General features: G+C 38.5%; 1 protein-coding gene across 1 annotated transcript in view; it reads right to left on the reverse strand.

Annotated features, from left to right (window-relative positions):
* Window positions 1–18,277, reverse strand: part of RSF1 (remodeling and spacing factor 1) — a 64,025-nt gene that overhangs the window by 12,475 nt on the left and 33,273 nt on the right. Inside the window, exons 6-13 of the mRNA XM_029964885.1 lie at window positions 14,442–16,159; window positions 10,765–10,962; window positions 9,455–9,559; window positions 8,760–8,839; window positions 6,819–6,873; window positions 5,411–5,520; window positions 2,384–2,451; window positions 1,226–1,433 (exon numbers count right to left, since the gene is read on the reverse strand). Of these exons, the coding sequence (XP_029820745.1) occupies window positions 1,226–1,433; window positions 2,384–2,451; window positions 5,411–5,520; window positions 6,819–6,873; window positions 8,760–8,839; window positions 9,455–9,559; window positions 10,765–10,962; window positions 14,442–16,159 (2,542 nt within the window). The remainder of the gene's footprint in view (window positions 1–1,225; window positions 1,434–2,383; window positions 2,452–5,410; window positions 5,521–6,818; window positions 6,874–8,759; window positions 8,840–9,454; window positions 9,560–10,764; window positions 10,963–14,441; window positions 16,160–18,277) is intronic.

An 18,277-nucleotide genomic window follows, 5' to 3' on the forward strand; every position in this document is an offset into this window, starting at 1 on the left:
TCTAGGAGAGGTGACCTTCCCTTCACAAACCAACTAACTATGCAATTTCTGAGAATCAGAATATTGTGTCCTAACACAAAACTACTGCTCTTATGCACCTCACAATCTTAACAGCTCGTAACACTCCCATCATTTCAGAAGTGAGCCAAGGCTTTTTTAAAAACCATTAAGCACTGAAGGTACCAGTTGCTTGTGTTTTGTGTTAAATTCCAGTATAACATCCAGAAGGCCCTCAGCAGAGGATGGAGTTGAAAATGCCTGACTACACTTCAATATATCAATGCACCAATGCCAGATTTCCACATGCTACACTCATTGATTGAAAATTTCCAGCATATGTAGCTCAATTATTCAGGGTGCCACTGAAATGTCCTCAGCATGGCCACAGGTGAAAAACAAAGCTCAAAATTTGCATCTGTCTTGTATAGATTTTTCATACACTTAGTAAATAGACTCAGTGACTGGTGTAAAGCTTTAAATGTTGCTGGTAAAGACCCTACAGCCTCATGCTTCATTATGTTTCTTCATTGAGGCATGAAGTTCATCTAAAATTATCAAATTTTTCAACATCAGGAATTGTACAGACTGAACAAGGAGAAATTTTGTGCAAAATGAGTTTCAGTTAGCCAGAGCAATATTCATTTAGCATGTAAAGCTTCATGTGACACCTATTTGTTTTCTATAGTATAAACCACTTCTTTGGCTGTGTTCAAACTCCATCTCCTAGAGAGCAGCAATCAAAAACTCATTTCAGAACCTGTCAAGTTCTGTATGCTCTAAATAAGAACATTTTCCTCTTCCAATTTCTAAAAATTGGTTAAGGATTTCTGCTCGACAGTCACATCAGCCAGAGAACTGAGCCCACCTGACTCCTTCACTAACAGAACCCTTTAGTGAGGCCTCAAACATCCCAGTAACATTTCCAGATCATGTTTTGCTTAAAATACAGATTAGATGATTTCAGCACATGGATCCAGAGCGCAGTTTTTCCAGTACAATGACATTCCCCTAGGCCAGAAGGACCCCAAGGCAGGGGGTTTGGAACTAGGTGATCTTTAAGGTCCCTTCCAACCCAAACTGTTGTATCATTCTGTGACTTCTGCTGGCACTGTGCAGTGCCATCCCAGCACTGGGAACATCCTCCTGATGATCATTTCAGGGGCACTGCAGAGTCACAGAAGCCTGCAGTGGTCAGTGACTTATGGAAGTTAAATTGCAGACCTACCCATCACTGATCTTGAATTCATCCTCACTCTCTTCTTCATCCAGATTACTGTCACTATCCAAGTCATTTAGTCGCCGTCGTTTCTTGCGTCGTGCTGCAGCAGCCCTTTGTGGTCGCTTGCTTTCCTTCCTTTCTTCCTCTAGGATTGTGGAAATGTCTTTTCCACGGTGACCGGTGATATTTGACATGTCTTTGCCCCTGCCAATGCCTGAATTAAGTGACACAAAGGGGTAAAAAAGAGCAAGTTTATTTTCTTGCTTAACTTGCTACAGATCTTTCTCACATGCTTCAGCTTATTTTCTGTAAAAGCAGAGTATTTTTTTTTGTCAAGCAAGACTCTGTCCAGACTCTTGTTCCTGACACACAAAGCCCAGCTCTGTCCACTTGGAAATACTGAGGTCCAGGCAGAGGGTTGAGACTTGGTTACATTTATTGTATGGGCCTTGTGTTACACACCCAAAGACACCTGATTTTTACATTGTCTGTGTACATTCATGAGCTTCTGAGAACTGGTGTCTGTAGGGAGATGCCACAGGCCAAACAACTGAGGAACAACGTCTCATGGCTGTTTTCTCCAGGCAAGTTAAGGTGATGCAGAAGCACAAATCCATCTCCACCTCTCAGATAGTGCTGAAGATCTCTCTTTTGGTCCCCTGTGTTGCCCTAACAGGCAACAAAGAACAGAATTTCACTTTATTCATGTTTAACTGAGAAGTGCTTATAGAGGTGGATGAATATTGTTAAGACAACTTTGTACACCCCATCTTAACGGGGTCCAACTGCAGACCAATTTATGAGCCCTATTTTTACAGGGGAAAATGTCAATAGCACTGCTGCCATTCCAATCTCAAATCCAAAACTTAGCGAAATAATTTTAAGAGTTTTCCTGTCATGCTTATTCATTGCATATAACAAAACACATACAAGTTGAATTTAACTATCAAGGCTAAATACTTTCTGACATCTTTTGGCAGCCTGGGATGGCCATTCCTAATGGAAATTCTTTAGTTCACTTCCAAAAATACGGCAGCAAAAAAACTCTATAAACTATAAAGTTTAAGGGGAAGGATTATATTTGTTGCTTCTCATATCAAAAGAAATTCGTCTCAATTTTCCTATCACCACTGCAGTGCAAAACAAATAACATCAGAAACATACCTCCTCCATCAGCTTCCTTGATATCATCTTCAATTGCCTCATCAATTGCCTCATCAAATTCATCAAACCTAAAAATAACAGGTTTCATTTACCACTTTGAAATGAACTCTAATTAAATATACTATGAAAACATACCTCAAAATCTAAAGAAATAACCCTGCTTTAAGAAATCACACTGCACAGACAGTGGTCTGGATATATAATAAAATGACTAAGATAATGGGTCAGATTAATAATAAAATAGATATTTTTTTAAAAGATGTGTTTCTTGTTTCTATTTCCTAAGAGAATATTTGTCATTGCCTGGCTGTATTACTATCAATTTAGGTGAACAGAAATGTTTCATTTTATGCGACATATCCCTGAATTAAACAATATATAATCTGAAAATTCTTTAACATAGTTTCAGTGGCATTTTTCAGGCAAAGCATTAATAATTTTTTCCACACCTTTTATGAGATGACATATGTTCTACCAATCTTCAAAACAGACTTTATGAGAAGCATCTATTAAAGTCAAGGTAAAACTATTCATTCTGTCTACATTTTCCTTCAAAATTCATTTCACATAGCTGCTTTCTCCTCTTAAAGCTCACGATAATCATACTTTGTGGATCTGCAACATCCTAAGCTGAACAGATAAAACAAAACATATTGTACACAGTTCCTTGTGATTCTGTAAAAATAACCTGTAATACAATGTTGTATAACTAAAAAGGACAAACAAAACCAAAATATTTGAGTTTGTCCTTCAGCAACTTTTATAAAACTGCATAAATCTCTGCACTCTGAGTAAGTCATTTAAAGGGAACAGCAAATGGAGGCAAAGGGATCCAGTTCTTTCAAACAGACAACCTCAGTTTGTGCCTTCAGTTATGAATTCAAATTACGTAAAAAGGGATTGTTACCTGTTTCACCAAATAGATGTCTTGAGCTCCATCATGCAAAAGTACAAAATTTATTAACTATATAGGAAAGACATTTCATTTAGATGCAAGTTTTTTGTCTCATTTTTTAAAAAGTAAATTTTTTTGCTTGTTTTTGGTACAAACGACTAACAATTGGACAATACATTCATTAAAGATTCCATTTCTCAGTCATGAAAGAAAGATTACAGTTATATTTATCTTGATCCTCCATAGGAACCTCCAGCAGAACAAGGAAAGAATAAATCTAATCCTATACTCTGTAATTCAATAGTAAGCATAAAACACTTCCTCCTTTAAAAATAAGGTGATGGGCTTCTGGTATCTCAGAACAACTGCATGTCACATTCAAAGCAGCTTTACCCAGCAAGGAAATAACTCTGAAATTATTCCATCAATAAGATTAGTTCCACTCTACTCAAACCCTATATTCTCTCCACAAAGCTACAAAAAAACCCCAAAATCCCACCTCTTCAAAATGTGAGAAATCACTTAACACTGTCAAATCACTGCTAACAAAGAACCTGAGCTCAGCCACAAGCTGACAGCTCACTTGCCCATTAAGTGTAATGGAACATAATTTCTTCTGCTGCTGCTTTATTCGTGGTGCAGGTCTTTGCTAACTTGCTTGCAGGAGGACTCAAGAAACGACTTGGGTGATACAAAGGGATTACAGATCTTTAGACAACCAGGATGCCCCACAGTACAGATCTGTTTGTAAGCAGAATAAGGCATTTAGCATTTATTTTCCCCTGCTGAGGGAAAGCACACACAACTCTCAGTGACACCAGTAGGACTTCACTGTGGACATATAAATCTGACACACTGGTACATGCAATATTTTCACCCACTCAAAGTTATGTGGATGACGTAGTCTGTAAGAAAAACTCTTATCCTTTTATATCAGAAGACTGATTTTTCCAGAACATTACTTCCAATAACAAATATTGTCTTTGCACAACATGGGTCCTGCTGCAGTTGTGCCACATACCCTAGTGTTAAGGGGTTTTTTCTCTTGGTCAGATGCCGCCTGACCTGTCATTAACATAACAGCAAATCTATATAATCTTGCCTGTAGCATAATGTTCCTTACAGGAATACTTAATTTCTCAACGCGGCAATGGCATTTTCTTTAGTGTGACTTCTGCTGTTCGTGTAAAAAGGTACCAGAAATCAACCGCTAAGCAAGGTCAGGCCAAGTTTTCTGGCCAGGTTGGAATGCCTCTCCTCAGCAGCAAAACCAGACTAAGTTCAATGATGGTTATTGTTAGAAGGCTTATTGTTCCAATATTGTAATGTTCTCATTTTTGATGATAAAGGTCTGCATAGAGTAAATACTGGAAAGTATTTTTTAAATCTTCCTAATGCATCTAGGACAAAAAAACACAAGCTCTCAGGCAACCACATTCTTTTCTAATCCCAAAGGTATCCTACTTGCCTGGTGGACTGAAGAAGATATGGAGTGTTTAAAAGTATTATTTAGATATATAAAAATAATATTGGTAATACACTGGGAACAAAAGACATTAATAAGATCATGCTGAATTTTGGAAACCTTAGGTAACCTGTTCTACTTTCAGAATGCATAGAGTTTAAATATCTTGCGTTTTCATTGACTAATTGCATTCTTATCAAAATTTCCCTAAAGAGTTACAGACCATTTTTAGATGTACTGTCTCATAATTACATTTTAAGTTTCATGCTTCTTTCATGTAAAGAATGTGCAAGGTGGGGAGGGGGAAGAGAGCAAGGAATTGAAGGACTTTAGACACAAGCATAAGTCTCCTTTGCAAGAGAAAGAAGAGGTTTGATTCACCTGCTTTAATTCACTCCAGAAACTGCAGTAATGCCAAGACCTTCTCCAGTATTCCTGAACAAAGTACCATACACATATTTATTTTTTTTATGCATCATCCCTTCACTATACCACCTCATGCTGTCACAACCACCAAGCATAACTAGTATTCAGAGGAAAAAACAAAGACACTTTAGTTGGACTTTTCTTTTAAATGTAAAAGTGCGTGTGAGAAGTGGTGGGGTGATTCAGAAAGAAAGCACCTGTATGACTTCTGCTGTACAAGCCATTTAAACAAGCTGCTGACCTGTAGCTTATGCACTTTCGAGTTCTGGTAGATCTCCTTTCAAGCAGTTTTGATTTGGGCTTTTTGGAATCTTTCTTCTTTTCTTCCTGACCTTCAGGTATTTCTGGCTCCTGTTCAGGTAAGACAGAAGTGTCAAAAAGACATATCTCCCCCCTCCCTTTGCACTCATTATGACTGAAGTCACGTGATTCAGATATTCATACCATCTAGAAAGCTAATATGCCCAACACAGCACATTTTGGCTTCTAATATAATAACCTGTTACAGCAGTTCAAGTGAACACTTGCACATCTCACCCTTATTGCCTACATAATTTCCCAAACACAGAGTTTAAAGGTTCAGCCTACTGTATCACTGTGCTCACACTGCAACGCTGAGATTGTGCCTCGGGTGACACTCCCAGGACTAGTAAATGTGTCAGCTGAGCAAACTGTGGCCAGCATCTCTAAGTACTGAGCACAGGGACACCTTTACATGGTGCACTTTCAATAAGGTTCCATGCAGGTTAGTTTTATTACACTGTTTCCAAGTTATTAATTTAAAAGAAAAGTAATCCACCCCTAGTCTTTATTTTTTGAATATTTTCTCCCAAGCATAGACTCTTTGGCAAGTTTGTAAAATCTGTTATCATTTTTCTGTTATCCAGAGACAGGGAGAGAAAGTTGGCCTTGTAACAGTCAGGCAGAGTGGAAAGTCTATGTTTAAAACAAACTAAAGTTTCATTCTAAACTGCATACAACAGATTATATCATTCTGGATGAAGGCATTTGGCTGAGACTTCAAGAGAATGGCTTTAAAATGTATTTATGAAGTGAGAAGAGGCTGTTCTCCATGTGAGTAAAAGCATTTTTCCTCTTCTGTCAAGGGAAACCATCTAAAAGCATAATGAAACATTAAATGTTTATAGTTTTTAATCACATGTGACCTTAACATCCATTTGTTGAAGGCAAATGCTATGCTGCTAAGAGATACTACATATTCCCTCTGAATTATAAGCCAAAAGTGTTTGTTGCCATCCGTTCCAAAGGAAAGCTATGACAATTATCTCAGAGCTAGATAACTATGCAGCAAACACCAGAGTTAAATAACTGAATCCCACCTTTATAAAGTACTGAATATTGGAGCACTCAATTCAAAACCCAGTTGTAATGGGTAGGAAGGCAATTCTGAGATCGCTCACTGACAGAGGACTCTGTGTGGCATCAGTTGGCTCTAATAAACACCATAAAGCTCCCATGGTTTCTCTGCTATATTCAGTCTAAAAGAGTCTAGAATTATTTCTGACCTGCATATAGATTGATTTTTCTTTCCAAGATGCTACTAGCACTTCTGACACACCACTGAGAAACTTTTTCCCTGAGCAGTTTGGAAAATAAAACCATAATACAACATAGAGGCAGTAACTTACCTGAGGTGGAATGATGTTCTCGATACTGATACCCACATACACCAATCGCTCTTTCCTTTAGGAGAGAAAAAAAGTGAAAATAAGCTTACAGAAAGACTGCATATATCTAAAATAATGCTGTATTAGCACCGTTTGAAGCTCTTACTATCACTAGGCAGAAATATCTCAAGAGGATGTTCCAAGTGAAAACAGTTGTTTTAGCTGGGATTATGTGCTAATTCTCATATGATTACATTTTCCTGCATATATAATGTAAGAGATTTCCAAAGAGTTCTGACAATCAACAGTATTTGAAGATTGTGGGCACTGCAGAAATGATTGAACTTGGGGTGTAAAAAGCAAGTAAAACCCAACTGAAAAATATTAACATTATGAAGATTATGCTGTTAGATCCATAACTACCACCAATCTTGGAGGTGCTGAAAGATAAAATAGGAATTCAAATCACATCTGGAAAATTTATGTAAAGATAGGATGTGATCCAAAATGGATAAGTGCCAGATCTTAGATCTGAGCAGGAACAACCAACTGGTTCAAAGAATCTATTAAGTAGACAGATCCATAATGACAGAGTTGGATTTCTTCTCTTTGCCAAAAAGACACCACCTACTGTGAGTTTTCAGAAACACTGCATTCAAGTATTTTTGTGCCCCAAACAACCAATTTGTTTTAACTTATACACTGAGCTGTTATAAAGACTATAATTTCCTCTAACATTATGATTCTTCAGCCTTTTTACTTTATTATTTGCTAAAATACACCATCATTAAGTTGAAAGGTTTCAATATTCAACTATTGTATCAAAGTGTCTCTTATAACCCAAGCTCATTTCTCTTTTTAAGAAACTTCATAGAAAACTTTAAAAAATAGAACCTCAATTTTATGATATACAACATAACGCCTCATTTAGTATGAGGATCAAATTACAAAATGGTTGTAAGACATCTGTTTCAGACACTGAAAACTGCTATGATTATCAACTGTATGCTCTCCTGTTAGATCATTGTGTTTTTATGCAACACTGGTGATTTCAAGAAAGCAGGACAAACTGGAAAAAGCTTGCATTCCATGTAATTTTTGCCAGCAGAATGTTTACCAAAGTAGGACCAAAAATATTGTTCACTACTAATGAGCATTCCCACCACAAAGCAAAGCAGCAGACACAGTTCCTGTGTGTCCTGTACTACTGCACAGATGGAGGCTGTGTGTAAGCTGAGCTCACTCATAAAAATAGCTAATAGTTTCATTCCCAAAGCTACAAATTTGAGAATTGGCAAGCCATGGATAATTTTACCACAGTGTGATCCAGATACAGTCTGAGCAGAAGTAGCAACATCAGAAACAATTGGTACCTGATCTGTCACTATCCTTGTTGCTGCTGCAACAGCAATAACAGATTTGAAGGAAGCTGAAAGAAGACACGGACTGTACTTTGCTCTTCCCAGCACTGACTCACTACATCCCACGTAATATTACAGTACCTGCCACAAATATAAGCCTGCTCAATTACTTTCTATAAAAGGGTGTCACCTTCTGCTGAAATTTGCCTTTTAAGATAAAATTCATGCGAAATTCTGTTTAATAATTCATACAGATGTTATTAAATTCTGCAAAATACTCAATATATGTCCTAAAAGGTATAAATTACGCAGACTGTGTTTTATGTTCCTCCTTTTCAGGTCTGAAAACTACAGACAGGATGTTCCAAATATTAAGGCTGTTGTTCCTAAATGCATTAAATCAGTTTGCATTTAGCCTTTGGTATTGGCAGGGGTGGACACAAAATTTCATTCAAAGCTGCAGCTTCGCTGACTCACTGTGCTACACCAATTACATAATCTTGTAAATTTGGCAAAGTTTAACAGAATCTAAAGCACAAGACTCAAACCCTACATTAACGTGGATGACCTTTGGAGAAAAGTCAGTACCAGACAATAGTACCTGCGTTCCGCACGTTCCTTCTTTTTTAAGACAACATCCAGATCTTGTAATTGTTCTTCTAATTTCTCACAGAGTAATTTCTAAAGGAAGCAAACACAGTGTTAGTTTCTTTCATAATGAACTATTTTGACATTGAAATAATGTTCAGACACTTCATTCACTATGTATTTGTCTGGAAGAAGTGTGAGCGCCTCACTACACTGGAGGCTCCTCTTCAGTGAACAAGGTTTTACAATAGAGAGTGTCTTCCTAAAACACATGTGCTTCACCATCAAGGCCAGGATGGATGGGGTTTGGAGCAACTGTGTCTAATGGAAGGTGTACTGGTCACTGATCCATCCCTCACTGCCTACTGCTTCCGCCTCCAGGATGAAAACGTTTCTTTTGGGAAAAATTAAGACATTCTATCTATACTAGTCTTGAGATGATTTAACCACAGATGGAGATAATTGGTGTGGCTGAAGATACCCATCTACAAGTCAGCAACACAAACTAGCAGAAAAGAGAAAACCAGGTCACAAAACTCAGTTTTACTAATGGACAGGAGGGAAGATCAGCAATCCTACAACTCATCCCAGTCCATCTGTTAACAGGAAAAAAAGATCATAGAAAGGACTTGTTAAGAGTCCAAGCAAATCTCCACAACCACAAGCAAAGTTGTAAAGGAGAAGAGTGAAGTCACACAGGAACCTTACATGCTGGCACGGTGGGCAGAACCACTCTCCATCAGGGATTATCATCAGTGGAGGGCGAAGGCAGGCTGTGTGGTATCCACTGTCACAAGAGTCACACAACAAAATCTGTGGAAATACATCGTTAAGTATCTTTTGGCACTCACAACAAGTAACAAGCTCCAGAACTATTTCCCCAGCCAACACAGAAGTGCTTTATACTTTGGAGTGTGCCAAAACAAAAAAAAAACAAACCCCTGTAGTGCATTTCCAGGGCCAAGAGTGATTTTTATGGGGAAGTTTATGTATCACGATTTTTCTTTTTAACACCAGATTTCCTCTTACTATGCCTTCTCAGTACTTAATACTACTGGACTACATAGACTGTGTGCCCTTAGTGTAGAATCTGGTAACACTTTCCAGATCCTAGACTAAGTGAAAAACTCCATCTGAACAAGATGGGGTATGAACAGTTTTCCTTGTGCACTGATATCCTCGTGCAGGAAACCTGGCCTTTTTCCTCAGTCAGGATGATTTTATGACCCGGACAGTAGGGACAAAGCCTTACAGGCTCTTAGGGGCATCCAGAACTAGGCAACTATTAGAGTTCATACTTAGTTGGGTAAAATTTGAGATATCCCTTTCCATAAAACTGAGGAACAAAGCTGGCATAAGCTGTGTGTGTATTTACTGAAATATTTATCTCTAACATTCTAAAGGTCAAACTTTGCCTCAGCTATGTCAGGATATCTGTCACACACCCTAGAGTGGGCTTACTTTGTGGATTCATATCAGGACTGCACATGATGGTTTCCCAGATAAACAGGAATCCATAATATCTACCACAGATGAACAGGAACCATAACCATGAGAAATAGTAAAAGCTCACTGTGCTCTTTCTGTCTGGGATTTTGCTGTACTCAGTCCTCAGGGTGATGTGCAGCTACATCCAATGAGGATGACCATAGCTGTGGCCATGTCATGTGACACTGGAAAGCAGACATGACACTGTTGGGGTTCTTATTAATGCTGTCTCCTCTGTATTTATTGCAATTGCAGGCACAACCTAAAGCCTCACCCAGATTAATTCTCAATGGGCTAAACTGTGTTAATACCTCATAAAAGATGATATTTTTGTGGTGGAAAACAGAAAAAATAACTTCCTTCCCTCCTTATCAAAGGTAACTCACCCACTTTTGTGTTTACCAGCTAAAACCTAGAAAGTACTCTCCTACATACAGCCATCCCAAAGGCTGATGTGCCCTCAGACACCACCAAAGCCAATCCACCAAGTCTGACACAACAGCCCACAGAAGCTTTCCCCAAAAACTTACCAGCTCAGGGTGATTGGGAAGGCCACACTTCTTGCACGGCTCATCGTCATCAGCAGGTGCAACTTCTTCTTCCTCCTCTTCTTCCTCTTCTTCCTCCTCATCGGAGTTTTTTTCGCTCTCTGAGTCCTCACTTTCTTCATTACTTGAGTATTTCCACCTGCCACGTGTTCGTGTACCGGTCCACCGAACTTTGCTTTTCTGTAAGAGACACCATTCCAAAGAAAAAACAGGAAAGAAGCTCAGAAGAGTTTCTTCCCAGATCTTAAAAAATATTTGTCTCTAAAGTGACTCATTTCAGTCAGAACAGCTGCAGTAAATTTACAGCAGAGCATTTCAATGAATAGATTCTCTTTCCAAGATCCTTAAAATGCAACAGGATAAAGGGAGAAAAAAATTGCATCTGTGTACACAAAGAAATTTTCAAGTGAGATTTAAAAGATGGAAGACAATTTTTTTCACTCAGCCCATTTTTATCTATTTTGACAAGGTAAACTCGGTAGTGAACATGGTAAATTCCACATTTAAACTTTCTGACTTTTTGATGATAGCTTGCCTCTACTCAAAGAGGATCTTTTTTCTGTCCCACTGTCCCCTCATATAGTTTAAGCCTTTTATATTATTTATTTCAGAAAACATGTTTGTTTCTGAAATAAAATCACTGCATCTTTTAAGCACATAACTTATATCTAGGTCTTCTTTCACATTTATAGTTTTCAATTATTTTTCTTAAGTGAAAAGTGATTTAGTTGATACTTCTTTTTTGATAATCAAAGCAGCCTCTACCCCCTTTCTATCATATTTACTACCATATTTTGGATGAAAAACAGGTTCCAAATAAAACTCAGAAGCCTATTTTGAATTACTTAAAAATACTTTGTGCAACTAAGGTATTTTAGATTTAAAGCAACATGCCAAACAGAGGAAACTTTTATTCCTGTTGACTGACTTGTTTCTTACAGCCATCATTCTCTCACAATTCTTCCCTCCTCAAAGATACTGAAAAAAGAAAATAACTTTTCCAGCTTTTTCAACTCAAAGCATTTTTTCAATTTTGACTTAACTACTCATAGATTCGAATGAGCTGAATAAACTAAAATGTACAAAATATTCTATTTCCCTTGCAGAATTAACTTGTACCACAGCAGTACTTGTCATATTGGTAAAATTTTGTTTCAGGTTCTTAACATTAATTTCCACCTCTTTAAGAGATTTTACTGTTCCATAAGCTTCAGTAGCAAAGGTATTTAAAATCCATTATAATATTAGATAAGGTTTTGGCTTCATCATACATCATCTAATTTCAAATCTGTTTTTTAGAGACCCTTCTTTAAAAAGAAAAGTAACCCAATGACATAAAATAGGCTATTAAAGAATTTCATATTTTTTTATCTTGATCAAATAACATCTTAACAGCTTCAAACTTCTTCCTCTATCATAATTATTTTAGAACTTCTGTAGAAAAGCAAGCATCTTCTGATCTCTTCATCTTTCAAAACAGAGATCAAGTTAAAACACCTGTAGCAACAGTACTTCAAAATTCTAACCACTTACAGGACTTACAATCATTGGTATTTTTGTTTATTTTCTTTTTTTAATTAAAATATTTAAATGGAAAATTTATTATGACAGATTTTTTTCAGTATAGATGCTACCATTCATTGAGGAAAATCAACTGTTTGTTCCATTTATGAAGGTTATTCATTGAAAAATCAACTGTATGTTCCGTTTATGAAGGTTATTCAACATAGCAATATGTGAAAGAAACTTGCTAAATGAGTGAATGTTTTGGTAAAACTACAAAATCAGTCAAAAATGTGCTGCAGTGGAAAAACTGACAAGTTGATATAAAAAGAGAGCACTTTAAAAATACAAACTCATTATTCCTTGTTTCCCTTTTGTACTCCATATCCGGAAAAAAACAGAAAATAAATTAATAAAAGGTGTTTATAAATACACAGACTCAGAAGCACACTATACAAATGTATGTTTAACTTTCTGTGATGTTGTCATGGTTTGAGATGGCCCCCCTGGGAGTCGGGGGGCTCAGAGGTGACTGGGTGCCAGGGCAGTGTTCCCTGGAGAGCCGATCACCACTCGTCTTTGTTCACTTCTGCTCAAAAATCATATATACACAGCACTGGAAGCTGTTGGCAGTATCTCTCTGTTGGTGTCTGCTGCGTGTAGGTGTAGAAGGCCAGGGGGTGGCTGGGCTCCTTCTTCCCCACTCCGGGGGGGAGAGGGGAGCCCTGTGGCCCCCCCAACTCTGCCTAGGTCAGAGTTAGAGACAGCATTGGAGTGAGTGAGTGTTTGTGAGGGACATGACTCACAAAACAACTGGTAAGCGAGGAGAGAGAGGCAGGCCTTGCGGCCAGGCCCTCTTCTTCCCCCCTTTTGCAGCCAAGCTGCAGAAGCGGGCTGTTTTTCCCTCTGGCTGTTTAAGTGGGAGTGGATGCAAGGCTTAGTATTGAAGCTGAGCCAAGAGACGGCTGGAGGAGGCTCGATTACCAGGGGGAAGAATCCCAGGTAACAAACTGGAGATGGGCCAAGGGCTCAGGAGTTGCCCTACTGGGGGCAGCCGAAAACTGACTTGGAAGAATGAAGATTCCAATGCCTACCGTGATAAGCTACAGCAGCAGCGAACCGAGGTATGAGACTGAGAGAGAGAGAGAATGACACAGCAGAGACTGACATGGGACCGAGGAGAAAGGACTCAGAACTACCTTCTTGGACTTTGTGAGGAGAAAAGACTGCAGCAAACAGCTGAAGGTTGGTGAGGGAGTGTTCAGGGGGCCCTGAACACTCCCACGAGAGAGAGAGAGACTGTGTTACATTATCAGCCTTGAAAGGCTTCTCCTGGACTAAAGTTAAAGGGAGGGGCTTAAAAGGACTGATAGAAGTGTAATAATATATATATATAGTTGCCTTTAGTTTGTATAGTATTTATTTGTGTAAATAAATGTATATACTTCGCCCTTCCCCTATGGAAGCCTCTGGCCTAAAAGTTTTCTCTTTGGTGTTAGGATAAATTGTGGGAAGGGGTGGGGAAGCCTGGAAATTGGATTTTGGATTTTCTAATGTGGCTCAAACTGCCACAGATATATTTCCCTGATGTACTTTTAAAGATCTATGCTGCATAAACAAAAGTCAATCATGAAAAAAATACCTCCACCCAAATTAAAATGGGTATTCCACATGAGAAAAGCTAAATTATATCAGGAACTCACCACAACAATAACTTTGGTTTCACCTAGAAAGAGAAGTGATAATATTTTTATTCTTTACCATTTGTTGGTTCCTTTTTAGCTTATGATCATCCTGACCAACCAGACACCAACAAGTATCCATCTAGTAAATCCACAGGAGCTACAAGTCTCCATTCAGCCACTCAGCCAGACAGACTCATGTCTGATCATGTCAGCTTTTAGAATTCTCTCCAGTTGATTTGGTCTACTTAGGTTGGTTCAAGTGACAGATTTTACAAACTGGTAAGTCAACAGATATTAGCACTCTCTTACAGGGTGTTGCAAAATTGGTTGAGTCCACTAACTGAATTGCAAAGCTAGTTTCTTGCAAAAACTGACAAAAGGAACATATTCTTCAATATTCCTATGTAAGTGTACATCCTTATAGATAAGGCTGCCGGTATTCTCTACTCCCAGGTAATAAAACTGTATTACCTTGTTAACCTTAGAATTTGTCTCCTTCTCTTGTTTTTTTGCATCTTCTTTTCGTTCTGCTTTTTGTGCTGCTGTAGGTTTCTCCTCTTCCTCTTCAGTTCGCTTCTTCTCAGTCTTCTGATCCCGAGTCTCCGCAACTTTTGGAGTAGGCTTGGATATTCTTGGAGAGCGCCTTAATGTGCGGCCAATGCTGACCTCTTCTGGCGGTGTTTCTGTCTTTTTCTTCCGACTAGAGATCCTGATTGTTAATTTAATTCCTTCTTTCTGTCTTTCAGAAGTTATTTCCTTGTTCTCTGTTGCACAGCTTTCTTCTTCAGAAACTAGCTTATATTTAAATTTGCTTCTAGGTAGTGGAGATTCCTTTTTGCTCTCTGAGGAGTCCTCTAGATTAGATGCATGAGCATCACCTAATCCATCTGGCTCTGTTTTGGCGGTATTTGGCTCTTCCTCTTGTTTTTCAAGGCTGGATTTTTCTTCTACTTTGCTCTCCTCAGGTAGAGCCATTTTACTATCAGAGTCCTCCTTTTCCAAAACAGGTTTCTCCACAGTAACAGGAGAAGCAGATGCAGGAGGTACCTCAGCAGCTTTTGGAGAATCAGTTTTCTCCTCAGACTCACCTTTACTTTCCAAAGTCTCTTCATCAGCCAGTGCAAGCGTGGGTAGTTCTTCAGGAGCAGATGCACTTGGGGGTGTCTCCAGCTTCTCTGAACATTCTTTGGGAGGCAGTGGGCTGTCCTCCTTGATATTGGTTGCTGGTTTCTCTTCAGTTGTTTTGGCACAGTCTTCAGAGTTCGAAGACTCTTCTGCTACTGTTTCAGTAGTTGCGCTGTCAAGGGACTCTTTTTCCACAGGACTAGATTCCTCCTTTGAAGGCACTTTCTGATTAGAAACGTCAGAGACCACAGCCCCAATCTCTTTCAGCACACTTACAGAATTTTTCTCAATCTCACACGTTTTTATAGAGTTTAGGGAGTCTGATAGGTTTTCCCCACTTTTTCCATTTTTCTCTTTCAGTGAGCTGCTGTCTTCTTTTGCACCAGCAGAGTGTTCTGACTTATTGTTTTGTATGACACTCGGGGTTATTTTTTCACAGCTAACCTCTCCATTTACTAGTACTTTCCCGTCAGGACACAAAGCAGTAATTGTAGGGACTCTCTTAAAAGCTTCTTCTTCTGGTTTCCCTTCTTCCTTCAAGACATCCTTTGTTGGAGTAACACATTTACACAGGGGCCCCTTTATTGGACTGTCATAGTCATCCGTCAGCTTGATCTCTCGCTTTTTAAGTGGTATTTTTGCCTGCTGGTCATTTTTAAGTTTTTCGCTTTCTTCCACAGACTTCTCCACAATTTCTTGGGGAGTTTTGACATTAACACAAAATTCTAGCCTCTCTGGCTCATGAACTGCTATTTTGTCCGAACAGCTTTTTACTTCTTTTAGGTCTTTGGGTTCTGTTTTGTTTTCCTTTACCTCTACTTTAACAGGTTTGACATTTTCTTTAAAGGAGTCACTTTCTTCTTTGACAGTTTGCTTTTCTTCATTGTGTTCTGAAGGTTTCTCTAATTTTACTATTACTGGCAATTTTATAATTTCTTTTTCTTCCACTTTCTCAATTTTCAGCATATTTTCATCTTCTTTGACCACAGGAGGAGGAAGGCTTTCTGATTCCACTGACTGTTCCTCCACCTGCTCTTTTTCTTCTTTGATTTTTAACTGATTTTCTGTTGACAGAGAAAAATAGCTATGAAACAACCAGGGGACCTCCAGGATTACAAAGAACATCATCAAAACAAAAGCATATCTAAAAAAACCAACAGCCCTAAGTCTCACACAAAGGAATCTTCTCTTGTTCAATTACTCGAAATCTCACTTGTCTAAAACTGTCATTAAATGAGTGGGCTGACAATTTTTAGCTGTAGAATCACTGTTCAGTTTAATTATATACCGAGATAAACCTAAATTTCAGAAGCCAGCAGCAGAACTCTAGATTTATGCTTCTTTCAACAGACATCCCAGCCCCCTCTTCAGTAGTACCACAATACTTTCAGAGGATAAATAAAACCTAAGCAGAGACCTGAAGTCTCGAGTTTCTGGACTATTTCAGAAAACAGAACACAGTGTAGGATTCCGAGGCCTTCAAGTGAAATTCCTCAGAGAAGTCAGTCTCCTGTTTGTACGTGTTTTTCTTTCAAGATATTCTTAACTATCGTACTTCAACAGTTTGGAGAAAAGACATTCAGCATTATGGCTTATGGCAAAATTCATCCAGGTTCTTGGGCAATGACTACATCTCCTACATACAGACAATATTCTACACCCACTTCATCTACTCTTTTTAAAACAAGCAGTGAATAGAAGCATATCCCAGAAACACCTGCAGAGATTAAACAATCAGGTTATTCCACTTTGCTAACTCAGATTATTAGGGCCTGAAGTACAGCTCCAGCAGTCAGAATAAACCATAGAGCTATTCTGTAATTATATGCTTAAGCTCATTATTTGTCATTACCACAACCTCTTGATACCTAAGAATTTTTTATCTGATTTGTGTCAGCCAGCAATAGAACTAATTAGAAAAAGCAAATACAGTATCACTATATATACCAGAGTAGCAGCTCCTACCACCTAAAAGATGCTTTTGCGAGTGTGCCATAACTGCGAACAAAAAGATTATTTTTTTCCTTCTACCTTGCCCCTCTCAATCCCAGCTAGTGTAGTTTTTTCCATGATGAGAGCTTTCCAAAATAGTTAGAAATATACAGGGGACAGTACATGACAGTTAAAAATTACATCAAAGAAAAAAGCATTCTAGAAAAGAGCAGTGAGGAAGAATTCACAGATTTTATAATATTTTCAAATACAATGCATGTACCCATATAAATCTCAGCATTAGTACAGCAGTGAAAGATGCATCTATGAGGCACCAGAAATGGTAACATTTTGAAGGCTCAAGACTGGTTTTTTCCCCTTCATAGAAGTGATCCCCACTCAGAGCCCTTGTAAAAAAAGAAAAAGCCGCCTCTGTAAAGAACTTTAACAGTGAAAATGAGATATTTTTTTCTATGTCTGAATTCTTTCAGCTTCCCTACACTTCTGTCTAAACTTTGTCCAACCATTTCTTCCCTTAACCTACTGCTTCCTCCCAAATTTCATTAAGGATCACCAAAATCCCAAAACTTCTCCAGACTGAAAACCAGCAGATGTTCTACAGGTAAACTCCGTGAACTTCTCATAAAGCATTTCATATATATACAAAATTACTCAGTCAAAGCACAAGTTTTCTTAATGCTATTTGAGTCAATCAATTAGGCCAGCAGAAAACATGTAAGCACTGGGTCAGTTTACCATATTTTTGTATGAACTAATTTAATGCTGCATGGAAAGTGGCCAAAGCAAACAAGTACATATTGCAAACAGTAACATATTCTGATATGTTTTCACTGCACTTTAGAAGGGTTTTGAGTGCAATCCTTGGACTACAAGGAAGAAAAACTACAGCTTCTCAACTGAAAGACTTTAAGTAGTGCTCTGTGAATACACTGACAGCACTTCAATCACTGCAAATGTAAATAATTTCATTATTCACTACATATATGAGACAGAGACCTGCTGGAGTGAGTCCAGTGGAGATCACAAAGATGCTCAGAGGGCTGGAGCACCTCTGCTATGGAGACAGGCTGAGAGAGTTGGGCTTGTACAGACTGCAGAAGAGAAGGCTCTGTGGAGACCTCAGAGCCCCTTCCAGTACCTAAAGCGGCTACAAGAGAGCTGGAATTTTGACAAGTGCCTGAAGTGACAGGACAAGGGGGAATGGTTTTACACTTAGAGAGGGCAGGTTT

The sequence above is a fragment of the Manacus vitellinus genome, unplaced genomic scaffold, assembly GCF_001715985.3.
Source record: "Manacus vitellinus isolate BGI_N305 unplaced genomic scaffold, ASM171598v3 scaffold_83_pilon, whole genome shotgun sequence".
Lineage (NCBI taxonomy): Eukaryota > Metazoa > Chordata > Aves > Passeriformes > Pipridae > Manacus > Manacus vitellinus.